The sequence below is a fragment of the Mesoplodon densirostris genome, chromosome 4 (assembly GCF_025265405.1).
Source record: "Mesoplodon densirostris isolate mMesDen1 chromosome 4, mMesDen1 primary haplotype, whole genome shotgun sequence".
Lineage (NCBI taxonomy): Eukaryota > Metazoa > Chordata > Mammalia > Artiodactyla > Ziphiidae > Mesoplodon > Mesoplodon densirostris.
Window position 1 is genome coordinate 87,614,203 of NC_082664.1, and position 14,280 is coordinate 87,628,482.

At 45.1% G+C, this 14,280-nt stretch overlaps 1 protein-coding gene across 4 annotated transcripts in view; it reads left to right on the forward strand.

Moving 5' to 3' along the window:
* The first annotated feature begins 5,009 nt into the window (after window positions 1-5,009).
* Window positions 5,010-14,280, forward strand: part of CAPN3 (calpain 3) — a 48,321-nt gene continuing 39,050 nt past the window's right edge. For all 4 annotated transcript variants that reach the window (XM_060098312.1, XM_060098310.1, XM_060098314.1 and 1 more), the window contains exon 1: window positions 5,010-5,318. In XM_060098312.1, the coding sequence (XP_059954295.1) occupies window positions 5,010-5,318 (309 nt within the window). The remainder of the gene's footprint in view (window positions 5,319-14,280) is intronic.

The following is a 14,280-nucleotide window of genomic DNA, read 5'->3' on the forward strand; positions in this document are numbered from 1 at the left end:
CCGGGTCTTAGTTGCAGCATGCGGGATCTAGTTCCCTGACCAGGGATTGAACCCGGGTCCCCTGCACTGGGAGCACGGACTCTTAGCCACTGGACCACCAGGGAAGTCCCAGCTGTTTTCATTTAAATTTACTATAGGACTATTTATGTTCTGGGGTACAACTCACTTTCAGAACTAAGTGAATTCTAGGGTCCTGGTCCCACACATCAACATGACCAGGGCAAGTTCCAGATTGGGCCATTCTCCTAAAGGCTCCCTAGAGTGGAAAGCACAGCTCGTCACTGTGAATTTGCCTTAAAGTTGTGCTGAGTCTTACGTCCTCGTTAACTAATACCGGCCTATCAGATTGTTGTAGCCGTAGGGAAGACCACAGTTCTGGAGTTTGGTCTGCGTACAGAATTCCTTCACCTTTTCACATCCTTTTCAGTATCAGTGTATCATAGTGATAGGCAGCAGAAACACAGTCAAAACACATAAATATTTGGAGTGTAATGGGTTTTAGCTCATAACTGACCATCTTACCTAAAAGCCTTCTTAGTAATGGAACTCCTATGACAATATCAAGCATTCCACTCTGCTTTTAAGATTTCCATCTACCTGGGCTTCCCTGGTGGCGCAGTGGTTGAGAGTCCGCCTGCCGATGCAGGGGACACGAGTTCGTGGCCCAGTCCGGGAAGATCCCACATGCCGCAGAGTGGCTGGGCCTGTGAGCCATGGCCGCTGAGCCTGCACGTCCAGAGCCTGTGCTCTGCAATGGGAGAGGCCACAACAGTGAGAGGCCCGCGTACTGCAAAAAAAAAAAAAAAAAAAAAAAAGATTTCCATCTACCAAACCCTCTGAATGCCCAGCATAATTCCAGGGGTTGCGGGGGGGTGGGGTTGGGGGGGGAGTGGCACTCTAGACTAAAATAACTTCTCAGTCCAGGGGATAGAAAGCCATCAGCAACTCCACTGGAAACAGATTACCATATTAACCGCAGACAATGGGGGCCATATAACTCACATTCTAGCAGAAATAAAGGAGACATTGGCATCTGATATCAGATCTGCCTGTCTTATGACCAGCTAAAGACTGCAGTGCCACAACAAGGCCAGCCAGAGTCAGACAGCTGCTTCTTGACTGTTGTTTTCAACACGGCTGATGGTGTTAGATTCCACTCCCATCAGAGCTAGGGGAAGGGAAGCCCTGACTATTTATATGCAAGGATCCAGAGATCTTATGCCTAATGCACATCACTGGAGTCTTAGTCATGCATTTATTCCTTCACTGGATATCAGGAGACCTGGGGTCTAGTTTGGTTCTGTAGTGAACTGGCAGAATGACCTTGACCATGTCATTTAATCTCTCTAGGCTTTGGTTTCCTCTTTTGTTCAAGAAAAGAGATAATCTCTAAAATTCTGTGAGTTTCCCATGACTTAACTGTAAAAATAGAGCAGATATCTCAAGTTTTCTCAGCTGTAAAATGGGATTAATCAAACCTGCAGGGTTGTGTACAGATTAAAAGTATTCCATATGTATGGAAAGGAAAAAAATAGTAACTTTACTTTGGAGAAACCTGGTAGACGCCACCTTAGCCAAGTACTCAAGGTTGATATCACCAGTAATAAAATACATCAGTGTCATGTACCCCCAGATCTGATTTGATGAGAAGGGTGCATAACCTCTGTGATATTCATCCCCCAAACCATAATCTCAGTCTAATCATGTGAAAGACATCAGACAAACTCAAGTTAGGGTCATTCTACAACATATCTGACAAGTACTCTTCAAAAGTGCCAAGTTCAAGAGAGACAAAGACTGTGGAACTGTCAGAGATTGGAGGATACTAAGGAGGTATGACAATTAAATGCAGTGCAGATCAAATTCTGTAACAGAAGGGGGAAAAAAGCACCAGCAGAAACACTGAAGAAATCAAAATATGTCTTGTAGTTCAGTTAGTGGTATCTTACCAACATTCATTTCTGACTTTCGATCATTGTACTATGGTTATGTAAGGTGTAAACATTTTAAGGGAGGCTGTTGAAGGGTATTTGGGAAATCTGTGCTATCTTTGCAATGCTTTTGTATGTTTAAAATTACTTTAAAAGTTTTTAGGGGACTTTCCTGGTGGTCCAGTGGTTAAAACTCTGCACTTTCAATGCAGGGGGCACGGGTTTGATCCCTGGTTGGGGAACTAAAGATCCCACATGCTGCACAATGTGGCCAAAAAAAAAAAGAAAGTTTTTACAACTATGTGAAGTGGCTAACTCACAGTAGGCACTTAATAAATGGTAGGTGTTCTAATTATAAGTGAATGCATTAATTCCAACAGTGTTGAATCAAAGAAATGTTGGTGGAAGACAGTGATACTCAATCATTAACTGCCTTGTTGGTGCAACAGAAGCCATTCCAGCTGCAGATATTGCATGACCTTAGCTGAAATATGTTATAAAAATGAGTTCTTTATCCTTGAAGAGGCTCTGGGAATTGAAAACGTGCAGCTGTTTACATGCTCATCATCTGCCTTTGTTTGTGGGCTCAGATTGGATTTCTCGCTGATAGCATGAGTTTCTACAGCTGTGCAGCTGAATAAACCTTGAGTTTGGACCTGCTAATTTGAGAGGGGGTTTTATTCACATTTGGTAGAGCAAAATGAATAGCACCTTGCACTCTGTGTGTTTGATACAGTATTCCCATTGTGCTAGGACAAGAGGCTGATCTCCATCACACACCCGTCTTCATTACCAAGGATGGAGCTAGCTTAGACAGCTGAGGAAAAGAAGGTCAGCTGTGTGGGGGGCCAGAGACGGCTCCTCCCCCGGGGCCAGATCAGCCAAGATACTTTGATTGCATTGGCAAAGCAATAAGAAGTGGAAGAAATTTCTTCTCACGTAGGGAAATGTCATTCAACAGATATACAACACATATTTATTAAGAACCTTCTATGTGCTTAACCCTTACGGTGCAGTGGGGACCCAGTTCCCACCTTCACAGAGCTTATAGTCCTGTGGGCAAACAGGAAGCTCAATAAAGAGAAACAATAAAATGTGGGTCGGTCCTGTGAATTTCAAGGTGGTATAGTGCTGGGACTCAAACATATGATGGCACATATTATGGCGGGAGAAGGAAACTGCCCCCCTTTGCTTTCCATTCCATTAGTGAGTTTGGGGGTGGAAGTCAGTCTTTTTAGAGGCTCTTTTAGTGCAGGCAGATAGGCACGCCTCTGATTGGAGACTCTGTGACTACATGGTCCTGGGCAGATGCACTGTTCACATGGAAGATGGTCAATAAATGCTCATAAAGTGAAAGCTGATTTGTGCCAATGAGTAACTGTCATTCAACCTGATATAACCCAAAAATAATATTAACTTCGGTTCATCTCTAACATTTATTATGTACTTAAGAGAATCCTGCCACTATTTTAAATTACACAATTTGTTTAGTTTTTACAACTCAGTAACAGAATGACTATCATTATACCCATTTTATAGGTGAGAAAACTGAGACATAGGAAGAAAGGAAGAAGTAACTCACCTAAAGCTACACAGGCACAGCCAATGAGCAGCAGGCCTAGACTTTGAACCTAGGCAGTCAGCTTCAGATGCTGCCCTTCTCTATTCTGCCTCTCCAAGAGTAGTAATAAAGATCCTTGGGCATTTCCTTAGAGGGATGGGGGAATAAGGTGATGGTTCCTACAAGCTGCAACTCCAGACACAGGGCTCCTCAAAGCTGCAACCTCAGGGATCATGAGGCTGGCAGGACTCCCTATTTCAGCTGTCACTTCCTACCTTCTCTCATAGCCTCTAGCCTTGGGCTGATGAGATGGGCACATGGGAACAGGCAGAGCTGCAGTCTGGGACTAGCCTTCACTCAGCCACACTTGGAAAGTGGCCATCTCCTGACAGCCTGGGTAGCAGCTACCGTGAGTAGAAGACAAGGCAGAGGCCAGGCAGGCAACTTCCTTCCCCAGAGCCACTTGTGGTCTCATCTAAGAGCCCTGAAGCCAACTGTTTGGGTATGACATGCCAGGACTTGACGGCCAACCTGGCTCAGTATCCAATTCCAACTTCTGACTCAGATGCCTAATGTGGCACGCCTGAATAATCTGTACTCAGGTGCACTTTTTGTAGAAGATTTGGTCCCAGTGTTTATCTTGGGGGTGGGGAGAGACAAGGGGTAGCTAGGTCAAGTGGGCAAGAAGAGACAGGGCTTTTCTCAACTGAGGACTCTGCTGAGTGGCATTTTCCACCCAGACAGTTTCACTGAACACTGACATCAGAACATTCTAGAAGAGATGCCAAATCCAGTTGAATAATATTCCGATATCCTAGAATTTTAAAAAGTAAAAATCATGTTCTCAAAAATGCCTAGAACATTCTCCTAGAATTCAGTATCTCACATTCACCCTTGCAAGCTTTTTTCAGTATTGTTTTCCATTAATTTGGTGGCTAATAGTTTGATAGTCTGGATAACTGCCAATTCAATAATGTATCTGCCATTCTTTGCTAAGTTTCAGTGTTCAATTTACTCAAATATTCCCCTTTCATTTCCTGACAACACCAGAACTTAATGGCAACACAGGAACATCCCTGGCCAGGTCGTTCTCTCTCGAGCATGCAGTCGAGCTGCACTGCTAGCCTCTCTGTTGCTCTCATACTCATGATCTTTCTTCATGTCTATTTTTGGTTTTCCTGGCTCAGGCTTCTTCGGGCCACTGAAACACAACCCTCACTTTCTTTCTCTCCCTCTGGCATGTATGCTGCTGGTAGGAGCCCCCTAAGTAAAAACTGCTACAGAAATCCTTACTCCTTCCTCAGGAAAACTGGATGGCTTCTGGATCACAGCTCAGTTTTTAATGTGAACACAAGCTGGACGACCTTCTGATGGGCTTTAAACTTTGAAGTGGATGTGGACATTTTTCTCTCCAATGACAGAATCACTATAACTTCCTCTTTGCAGTTGCTTCCTTTCCTTAAAGGTAGCTGAATCTTGTTGTCTTTAAAAACCTGTTCCTTCCAAAGTTGCCTGTCATGCTGACCGTCATTAGCGCGTCTGTGGCCCCACGGACAGGGGCTGAGCCCAGGTCTCCGGAGCCAATCCCCCAGGCAGCCCAGGGCAAGGGCACCGAGGCCGGCGGCGGAAACCCAAGTGGCATCTACTCAGCCATCATCAGCCGAAATTTTCCCATTATCGGGGTGAAAGAGAAGACATTTGAGCATCTTCACAAGAAATGTCTAGAAAAGAAGGTTCTTTATGTGGATCCTGAGTTCCCACCGGATGAGACCTCTCTCTTTTATAGCCAGAAGTTCCCCATCCAGTTCATCTGGAAGAGACCTCCGGTGAGTAGCCGAGTGGTTGCAGCTTGGGTTTTTCTCCCTCAGAGAAGTCCTCCCACTCCGCACCTCCCCACAGCACAGCTCTGTGGCGCATGGGGCACTGGGCGAAGGATCCTGGCAGTAGCCCTGCAGGGCTCTGTCCTCAGGTGAGGCAGGGCTGATTCTCACTCTCTCTCTCTCTCTCTCAAAAAAATCTTGCTTTTTATGAAAGCCTGAGGCAGGGCTGATTCTCACTCTCTCTCTCTCAAAAAAATCTTGCTTTTTATGAAAGCAATTGGAAGTCAGTTTTAATTCACCCTATAAAAGTAAATATTCCTTTCCCAGAACAAATTCCAAACTGGAATTTCCAAACAAATTCCAAAATTCCGACCTGGAGAGTAGTCCAGATCTACCCTCCTGTTTAAGTATCTTGCATCTTTATAAGATTCCTTCACTTTCTCACTGAAGGGCTAAAATCATGATGTTCTTTTAAGTTTGCCAGTAGCCATGTCTTTCTGAAATGGAAAGAGCCCTGGAAAGAGGAGAGTGGCAGCAAAGACTACTTTTTAATGCCAAAATGTTAGGATTAGAAGGAGAATCCCTAGCAATCATTTGAGTCCATCTACCTCACCTCACAAGTGAGGATATAAAGGCACACCAGAGTGAAGTACATCCAGGGCACGCATGACAGCCTGGATTAAAACCCTGTTTCTTTTAGTGACTCTTCCAGCCTCTGGCTTCCATTGACAGTGGTCTACCAGGAGGAAAGTCACATTCCCCCGGCTCCCTGCTCTGATCACACCTCCGGCATGACTCTTGTCCTTAATTCAAGAAATCTTTATTGAACATCTTCTAGAGCCAGAAACCAGGCAAGCAACTGAGGAGACAGCGTAAATAAGGAAAACAAAACTTCCTGCTCTCCTGGAGCCTAGAGTCCTGAAGGCAAGACAGGCTTTGAACAAGACTGATGAGTTTCAGGAGACAATGTTCAGGGTGCTTCAGAAGGCAAGGAGAGCTAACCCAGACCAGGGAGAGGAACCATTTCATCTGGGCCCCAGTGCTATTCATGAGCTTCATCAGGTTAAACTGAGGCCCAGTGCTATTCATGAGCCATGTGTTTCTTTTGTTTTGGCCACAATGCGGCTTGTGGGATCTTAGTTCCCTGACCAGGGATTGGACCCGGACCCTCGGCAGTGAAAGCGTGGAGTCCTAACCACTGGACCGCCAGGGAAGTCCCAAGCTATGTGTTTCCTTTTAACCTGAGATGAAATATCCAGGTTAAATATCCAACAACCCTGTCCTCACCCTGTGTGTTCCACAAGGGCACCTTTCCTTGCCTGCCGGCTCTATGCTCAGGCCCGTGACTGTCCTGAGGGCCCTCAGTTTGGAAGGGAGGACTGGAAAGAACTTCATTCTCCAACCCAGTCACCGCCCTACTGCGAGGGAACTGGGACGCGTCGCCTCTCTGATGAAATATCTTCAATGACACTGTTCTCCCCTCCCCCCATGTTTTCAGATAAGTCCAAACTCCTTACCTGGGCTATAGGCCCTTCTCCAGCCAGCCCCGGCCTCCCTGTCCATCTCTCCGTCACCCTCTCTCCTGGACCCCTACACATTCAGCTGCTCTGTTGTTCTAAGTCTTCTCATACACAGCCTTTAGACCAATCAAGATACTACTCAAAGCAATGTGTTTGAGTATTTTGTGCCTGACATAAGTGAATCGGTCCAACCAAACATGAGGATATGCGTATGAACCATCCCCCTGTGGGCAGGAAACTGCCTGTCCTTTTGGGCCATTCCAGTCATCCCCATCAAATACAAAATGTGTGTTTGATTGTGAAATGTGAGTGCATCATTCGAGTGTGAAGGTGACCACATAAAGGGGGAATCACACTGGGTCAGGGAACTTGGCTGCTCACTCAGTTATCGGCTATGACAACCTCTGGAATAAGGCGGTGAGCAAATGCTCCCATTTTCCCCATCTGCCTTTGCCTTGGGCATTCCAGGTTATTTCTCCACACTCTCCTGCAATCGCTCTTAAAATCAGGGGCAACCTCGATCCCTTTTGCTTTTGGAGGGATGGGACACGAGGGGCCAGCTGCAAGGCCTTGTGCATCTGGTACCCTCCTTCCCTTGGGAATGCAGGGCCCCCAGATCACTCCACGGAGACCCAGAAGCCCAGGACGGAATTCTCCCTTGGGAGGCAGCATCTCCCTTCTTGGTGCCTCTGCCCTTCCAGGCGAGGGCCCCTCCATAGGCAAGTTGACTCACATCCTCTTGTGGTGCAGGGCACAAGGATTCTGTGCAAGGATTCTGCATAGAAGATTCTGTACGGTGCTAACCCTCTGAGTCAGCTCAGCTCACTAAGGCCGCCAACAACAGAGACTGGCAACGTGTTCCTGAGCCTCCCCTGTCTCTGGTTCTAGGCAGAGTCACCTTTCAGGAAATTCCATCTCATTCCAGCCCCACCCTAACCTGGACCCCAGAGAAGCAGGAGTCCACCTATTTGGGAACCAGGTTAAGTCAGACTTCAGGTTAAACTGCACTTGATGGATACAGCCTCAGTGTCTCTTGGCTCTGCCAGGGGAGGTCATAACCTATTTGGGCCTCCCATTCACAGCTGAGTTGAGGTCAAAACTGCATCATTGATGGACAGCCACCCCCAATTTATCCCATCAGCTCTTTCCCTAGGAAATCTGTTTTCCCTTCCTCCTCTGCCCTCTAAGCTACTGGGGCTGATAGCTGGGATTCTGCATTTTCCCTGAGCCACTTTCTGCTCAGCTTTGTTTCCACTGGTTCTTGGGGGTTGGGGGAATTTACCATCTTTCCTTTATCTCCAGATTCAGTGCTTTATAATTTGCCGGCAATGGCTGGGCCTCCAGCCATAGGCTGCCTAACTGCCTCTTCCCCTCAGGTCCTGTCCCCATCGCTCCATCTTTTCAGAGCCTGACCCTTTGCCAGTTCGCAGCTGGGTCCCAACTTTACCCACATTCCTCTGGTGTATGCCTTCCCTCTTACCTGTTATTACTATTACAACCCCATATCCAACCGTGCTTTGCCCTGTTGGTCTAACCTGGCTCTCAGCCCTGCTCTCCTGCACTCCTTGGGTCACCTAGCTCCCTCTGCCAACACCTAGACCTGAGGAAACCTCTTTCCCAGACAGACAGCAGTCCCTTTATATTCTGAACAGGTGACTTTATTTCCTATAGTTTCCATACCTGGAAATCTCTTGATTTACACTCTTTTTAAGGCTAGAGTTTAGGTAAGTTTCCCAAGTTGTAATTTATCATGAACCATCTTTCAACAAGTCTAGAAGATTTTGATGCTGGTACTAAGATCTTATCAGAGGGTATCCACGAAAGGTCACGACCACCACCCAGCTGAATGCAATTGGAGGAGGCTTTCTAATGTAAGATGCATCACAATTTCAGGGATGTTAAAATATGAGGAGGGAAAAGTACCTTGAGAATAGACAAATAAGACCCCTTTCCCCCTTAACTCACAGTCCTGCCATCCCCTTCCTACTCCTCTTCCCAAACCATTTCTTTCTCCTCTGCTGCCTAGCAGCCTGAATCCAACCCCACCAGTTGGGCTTTGCTGCTCTCTGTCTGACCTGGTCTCCTACCCCTTCCCAAGTCCCCAGCATCCAGGCAGAGCTAACTTCTCCCTTGTCCCAAGCTGTTACACCAGACAAAAATTAAAAAATAAAATAAATCACTACATTCTTCAGGTTAGGTCTTGTTACCACTACAAAATTATCTTTGATATTTTATACATATTTATCCAGACGTGTTTATATGTGAATCCTTAGCGTGGCTGAATCGTCAGCTTTTCTCTTCAAGAGGAAAACACAAAAGGAAAAAGTAGGAAGATTCTTGTAGTTATAGGAAGGGGGCTGGACATGGTTGTTTTCTAGGGGGAAAAAAAAGGAAAAAAAAATGGTGATTTACTTACAAGAGGAAGGAGAGCTAGAATGGAAACCAAAGGGGGGTGGGGGAAGCAACAGGGCAGGAGGCCACACAGGCGAGGGTCATCCCTCCCCTTGACCTAACCCTCAAAGACCTCTTTACCAATGAACTTGTGAAACGCCGGAGGCAAGTATATAACTTTTCTCAGTAAAGGGCGGAAGTTAGTGTCTTGATTTACACAGGCCGAACTGGGCCAGCACACCGGAAAGTCAGAATGTGGAAACCACAGGAGTTGGGAAAGAGAGAAGCATAAAGAAGCAAGCTGCCCAGAACCCGCCGAACTGTGGTGGGAGGGAGGAGGGTCTGACCTCTCAGAGGCTATGATGTGGGGATTCAGGATCTCCAAGGAACCATGAGCCCTCAGCTAACACCTGGGAAGCATACTGCTTAAGAGAAGCTGACACTTGCTGACATTTTCATCCAAACTTCTGACATTTTCATCCAAACTTCAGGTTTAAATAATCACCATCAGAACTTTTAGGAGTGTATTATACCTGCCAAGAGCACCAGGAATAGAGAGTATATATTATAAAGCAGTATCAAAGCTGCTATAAAAAAACTCCTTATAAATCATAGGCTTGAAAAATGTTTGGGAACTACTACTTTTTGCCACTCCAGGTAGATGGACTTCTTTCCTGATGTTAAGGTTTTGAAGGGAAAATGATGCCCCCATCTCCTTTATTAACCTATAGTTAGTACCTTTCTCAGTCTGAAAGTTCACCCTTATTTTTAGCCAGAACTCTTCTGGCCACAATTTTAGCACATTATATCTGGCCCTGATCCAGCAGACAGTGAAATTGAGTCAGCTGATTTCCTCTATATAGTAATTCTCCTTATTTGTGAATAATGGCATCCTTCCTTTAGCTGCTTCAGATCAAATAGTCATAAAACTTCTCAACTCTACCCCATAGGTGTGATTTTTCCAATCCTGGAGTTGTCAATGCTATGATCCACGTACAGTTGATTCTCAGGACTTGTGGATTCTGTATTTGTGAATTCACCTACTCACTGAAATTTACTTGTAACCCCAAAATCAATATCCATGGTGCCTCTTCGGTCATTTGCTGACATGTACAGGGCAGTGAAAACTTTGAGTCTCCCTCCATGCACGTTCCCAGCTGAAGTCAGACAAGGTTACCCTTTGCCTTTTAGTTTCAGCTCTCAGACTATAACCAAGTATCGTTTTCATAGTCTGGTGCCACGTTTTTTCTCTGTTTAAAATGTCCCTGATGAAGACTTCCCTGGTGGCGCAGTGGTTAAGAATCTGCCTGCCAATGCAGGGGACACGGGTTTAAGCCCTGGTCTGGGAAGATCCCACATGCCGCAGAGCAACTAAGCCTGTGTGCCACAACTACTGAGCCTGCGCTCTAGAGCCCTTGGGCCACAACTACTGAGGCTGTGTGCCACAACTACTGAAGCCCGCATGCCTAGAGCCCATGCTCCACAACAAGAGAAGCCACCTCAATGAGAAGCCCGCACACAGCAACAAAGAGTAGCCCCCGCTTGCCGCTACTAGAGAAAGCCCACGCACAGCAGCAAAGACTCAACACAGCCAAAAATAAAATTAAAGAAAAAAAAAGAAGAGTAAACATGTTTAAAAAAATGAAGCAAACAGGCTGAGGGCAAATAAATAAATTTTAAAAATGTCCCCAACATGTAGTGCTGAAGTGCTATTTAGTGTTCGTAAGGTCAAGAAGGCTGTGACGTGCCTTGGGGAGAAAATACATGTGTTAGGTAAGCTTCATTCAGGCATGAGCTATAGCACTGTGAGTTCAATGTTAATGCATTAATAATATATATTAAATAAGGTGTCTTTAAACAGAAACACACATAAAATAAGGTTGTGTATTGATGGTAGACACCCAGGAATCTAATGCTGTATTTCCTCCAGGTGCAATGACTCAATATTCACTAATTGAGCATTCACAGTCACAGTGACTTTATAGAACGTAACTACCATGAATAATGAGAATCAACAGTCTTCCTATGTTCTCTCTATTCCTAGGTATCAAAGCTTGAGATAATACCCTATGAACAGCGTGATCAGTAGGAAACACTGCAACATATTTTAATCCATTACAGTCATTATTCTTTTTGATGTTCAAATTGTCCCATCTTCAGACAATGGGAGCCTCCTACAAGTTGCCTGTATCATTTGACATGACCCTATTCATCTTCAATAGCTTCCTTGTTTTCTGGCCACAACAAAAAGTCTCAGGCTCATCTTGTACATTTCTTGCTCTAGATCTGGAATGAATCATTTCTTCAAGGAGGCTGGTTCCTTTTAGTCCGAACTAAAGTTAAAGAAAAGGAGTGAAATGTAGAAGACAGCTGCCTACTGACTTCCTGGGACCCAGTGCTTGGCCTTTACATCAGCACTCTGAAGTTGAAGTTTTCTGACAATCTGTGGGGACACCAGAGGTCTGTTGCTCTAACGACCTCTTCCACATGCCCATCACCTCTATAATTAACACCCCACCCTGGGTAACTTCCCTGCAGGGGGTCACTTGACCTGAGTTACTCAATTCCGAAAAGAAGAAATCCTAGTTTGGCACAAAATAAATGTATTCCATTCCAGCGTGAGATGAGAGGGAGGGAGCACAGCTACAGAAACACCGAGGCTGTGTGCAGCGAGCCCTCTGTTTCTGGGCCTAGAGCCCAGTTGCTGTGCAGCTGCTTCTCTCAGGGATCTTATCTTTCCAGTAAAACCAGCTGGGAGGTCTGCTTGTAATCTGTTTTAGTGTCATCATCTGTCAGACAGTTTAGAAAGAAGTGGGGATCCCTGGGCTAGCCGCTAAGAGGAAGAATTGGGGGCATGATGCAGAGTGGTTGAGACAGCTGGATGTAGAACCAAACAGACCTGGTCTGGACCTTGGCTCTGCCCCTAGCAAGTCACATAAACTTTCCAAGTTTCGAGTTTCTCTTCTATAATGCACATAGTGATATTCTCATCATATGGCTGTATCTGAGTATCCATAAAATCCTAGTAGGTGCTCAAGGTAAGGTAGCAATATTAGGATAGGCAGCTGAGGACAGGAGCATAACACGGTGACGAAGTGCACAGGCTTTCAAGTCAAAGAAACTGGATTCAAATCCCGGCTCCACCTCTTACCAATGTGACCTCAGGCAAGTTACAGACCATTTCTGGGTCTCAGTTTCCTCCCATGTGAAAAGAAAATGAAAATTCCTACTTTCATAGAGTTGTTGTAAGGATTAAATGACATACCGTACACGACTTGCTTAGCACGATCGTCAATAGCGGTGACGGTAAATGAAAGGCAAAATGAGGTACCCAGTTGAGAACCAGCCCCCTCTCTACTCAGCAGAGAATCATCACAGTGCCATCCTGGAGTGGGGGTGGGGAAGCATAAGTTTTGGCGAAAGTGTGACAATTCTATAAATATCGATAACTTTTAGGACTGCCTCCCATTATATTCCGCAAGACAGCAGCTCCTCCTGAAAGTCGTGATGAAGACAGGACTCTAGACATCATGGGAGGAACAAGCTGAAATAACTCAGCAGTAGAGCTCTGAGAATGGGAGGGGCAGAGACAGAAATAGCCAAGAAAGGTATGAGAAGATGCATTTCATTTATTATGAATAAAGAAGAGCATCTTTTCATAATTCATGTAGTTCTTGATTATTTATCTTGCTGTCCACGAAATAGCTGTTAATATCTTTCGCTCATTTTTCTATTGAGTCGTTTGTTTTTTTCAACTTGAATTATAAGCATTCTTTATGTATCCTGGATACTAATCATTTATTGTTTAGATGTGCTTTTCTTTCCATTTTTTGGCCACACCACGTGGCATGTGGGATCTTATTTCCCTGACCAGGGATCGAACCCGCACCCCCTGCATTGGAAGTGCAGAGTCTTAACCACTGGACTGCCAGGGAAGTCCAAACTTTTCCCTCTTTTAAGGGTATTTTTTTACTTAAAAAATCCTAAATTAAAAGCTCTTAATTAGAAGTTCTAAATTAATCCTTAATTTATTTTTTCCTTTATAGTTAGTGCTTTTTGTGTTCTGTTAAGAATGTTTTTCCTAAACCAAAGTAATTCCTTTTTATTATCATTTAGGAACTTTATTTTTCTGCCTTCATATTTGGGTCTATAATACCTCTAGAAATGATTTTTGCATATAAGATAGGGATCACATTTTGTTGTTTTTCCATATGGATATTCAAAGTTTCCAGCATAATTTATTAAAAAGACAATCCCTTTTACAATGCCACTTTTAAAATAAATCAAATATCTATTAATGCGTGGTTCTGTTTCTGCGCTCTCTGTTGTGTTCCATTGTGTGTGTCTATCTTTGTGCTAACACACCTTGTGCCAATAAGTCTTTTTTTTTTTCTCTTGGCCGAGCCACATGGCTTGCAGGATCTTAGTTCCCCGACCAGGGATTGAACCCAGGCCACAGCAGTGAAAGTGCCGAGTCCGAGTAATCACTGGACTGCCAGGGAACTCCCACTAAACTCTTAGTAATTCTAATAATTTGATTATCAATTCCAAGTTATTTGTCTATAGAGTCTATGTTTCTGTATAAATAGTTAGGTCACATGCAAATAATAATGGGGCTGCCCAGTGCATTATGCACAACTGTATTCAGCAGCCTAATTCGTGTTTTATTGCACTGGCGAAACCCTCTAGCATAACGTTAATAACTAAGGAGATAGCAGGCATCTTCCTCAGGTTTCCTGTTTTAAAGGGAGTATTCTTAATGTTTCACTGTTGAATAGATTTTCTACACATTGATTTGTAGAAACAACTTATCATTAAGAAAGTTCCGGGGCCTCCCTGGTGGCGCAAGTGGTTGAGAGTCCGCCTGCCGATGCAGGGGATATGGGTTCGTGCCCCGGTCTGGGAGGATCCCATGTGCCGCGGAGCGGCTGGGCCCGTGAGCCATGGCCGCTGAGCCTGCGCGTCCGGAGCCTGCGCGTCCGGAGCCTGCGCGTCCGGAGCCTGCGCGTCCGGAGCCTGTGCTCCGCAACGGGGGAGGCCACAACAGTGAGAGGCCC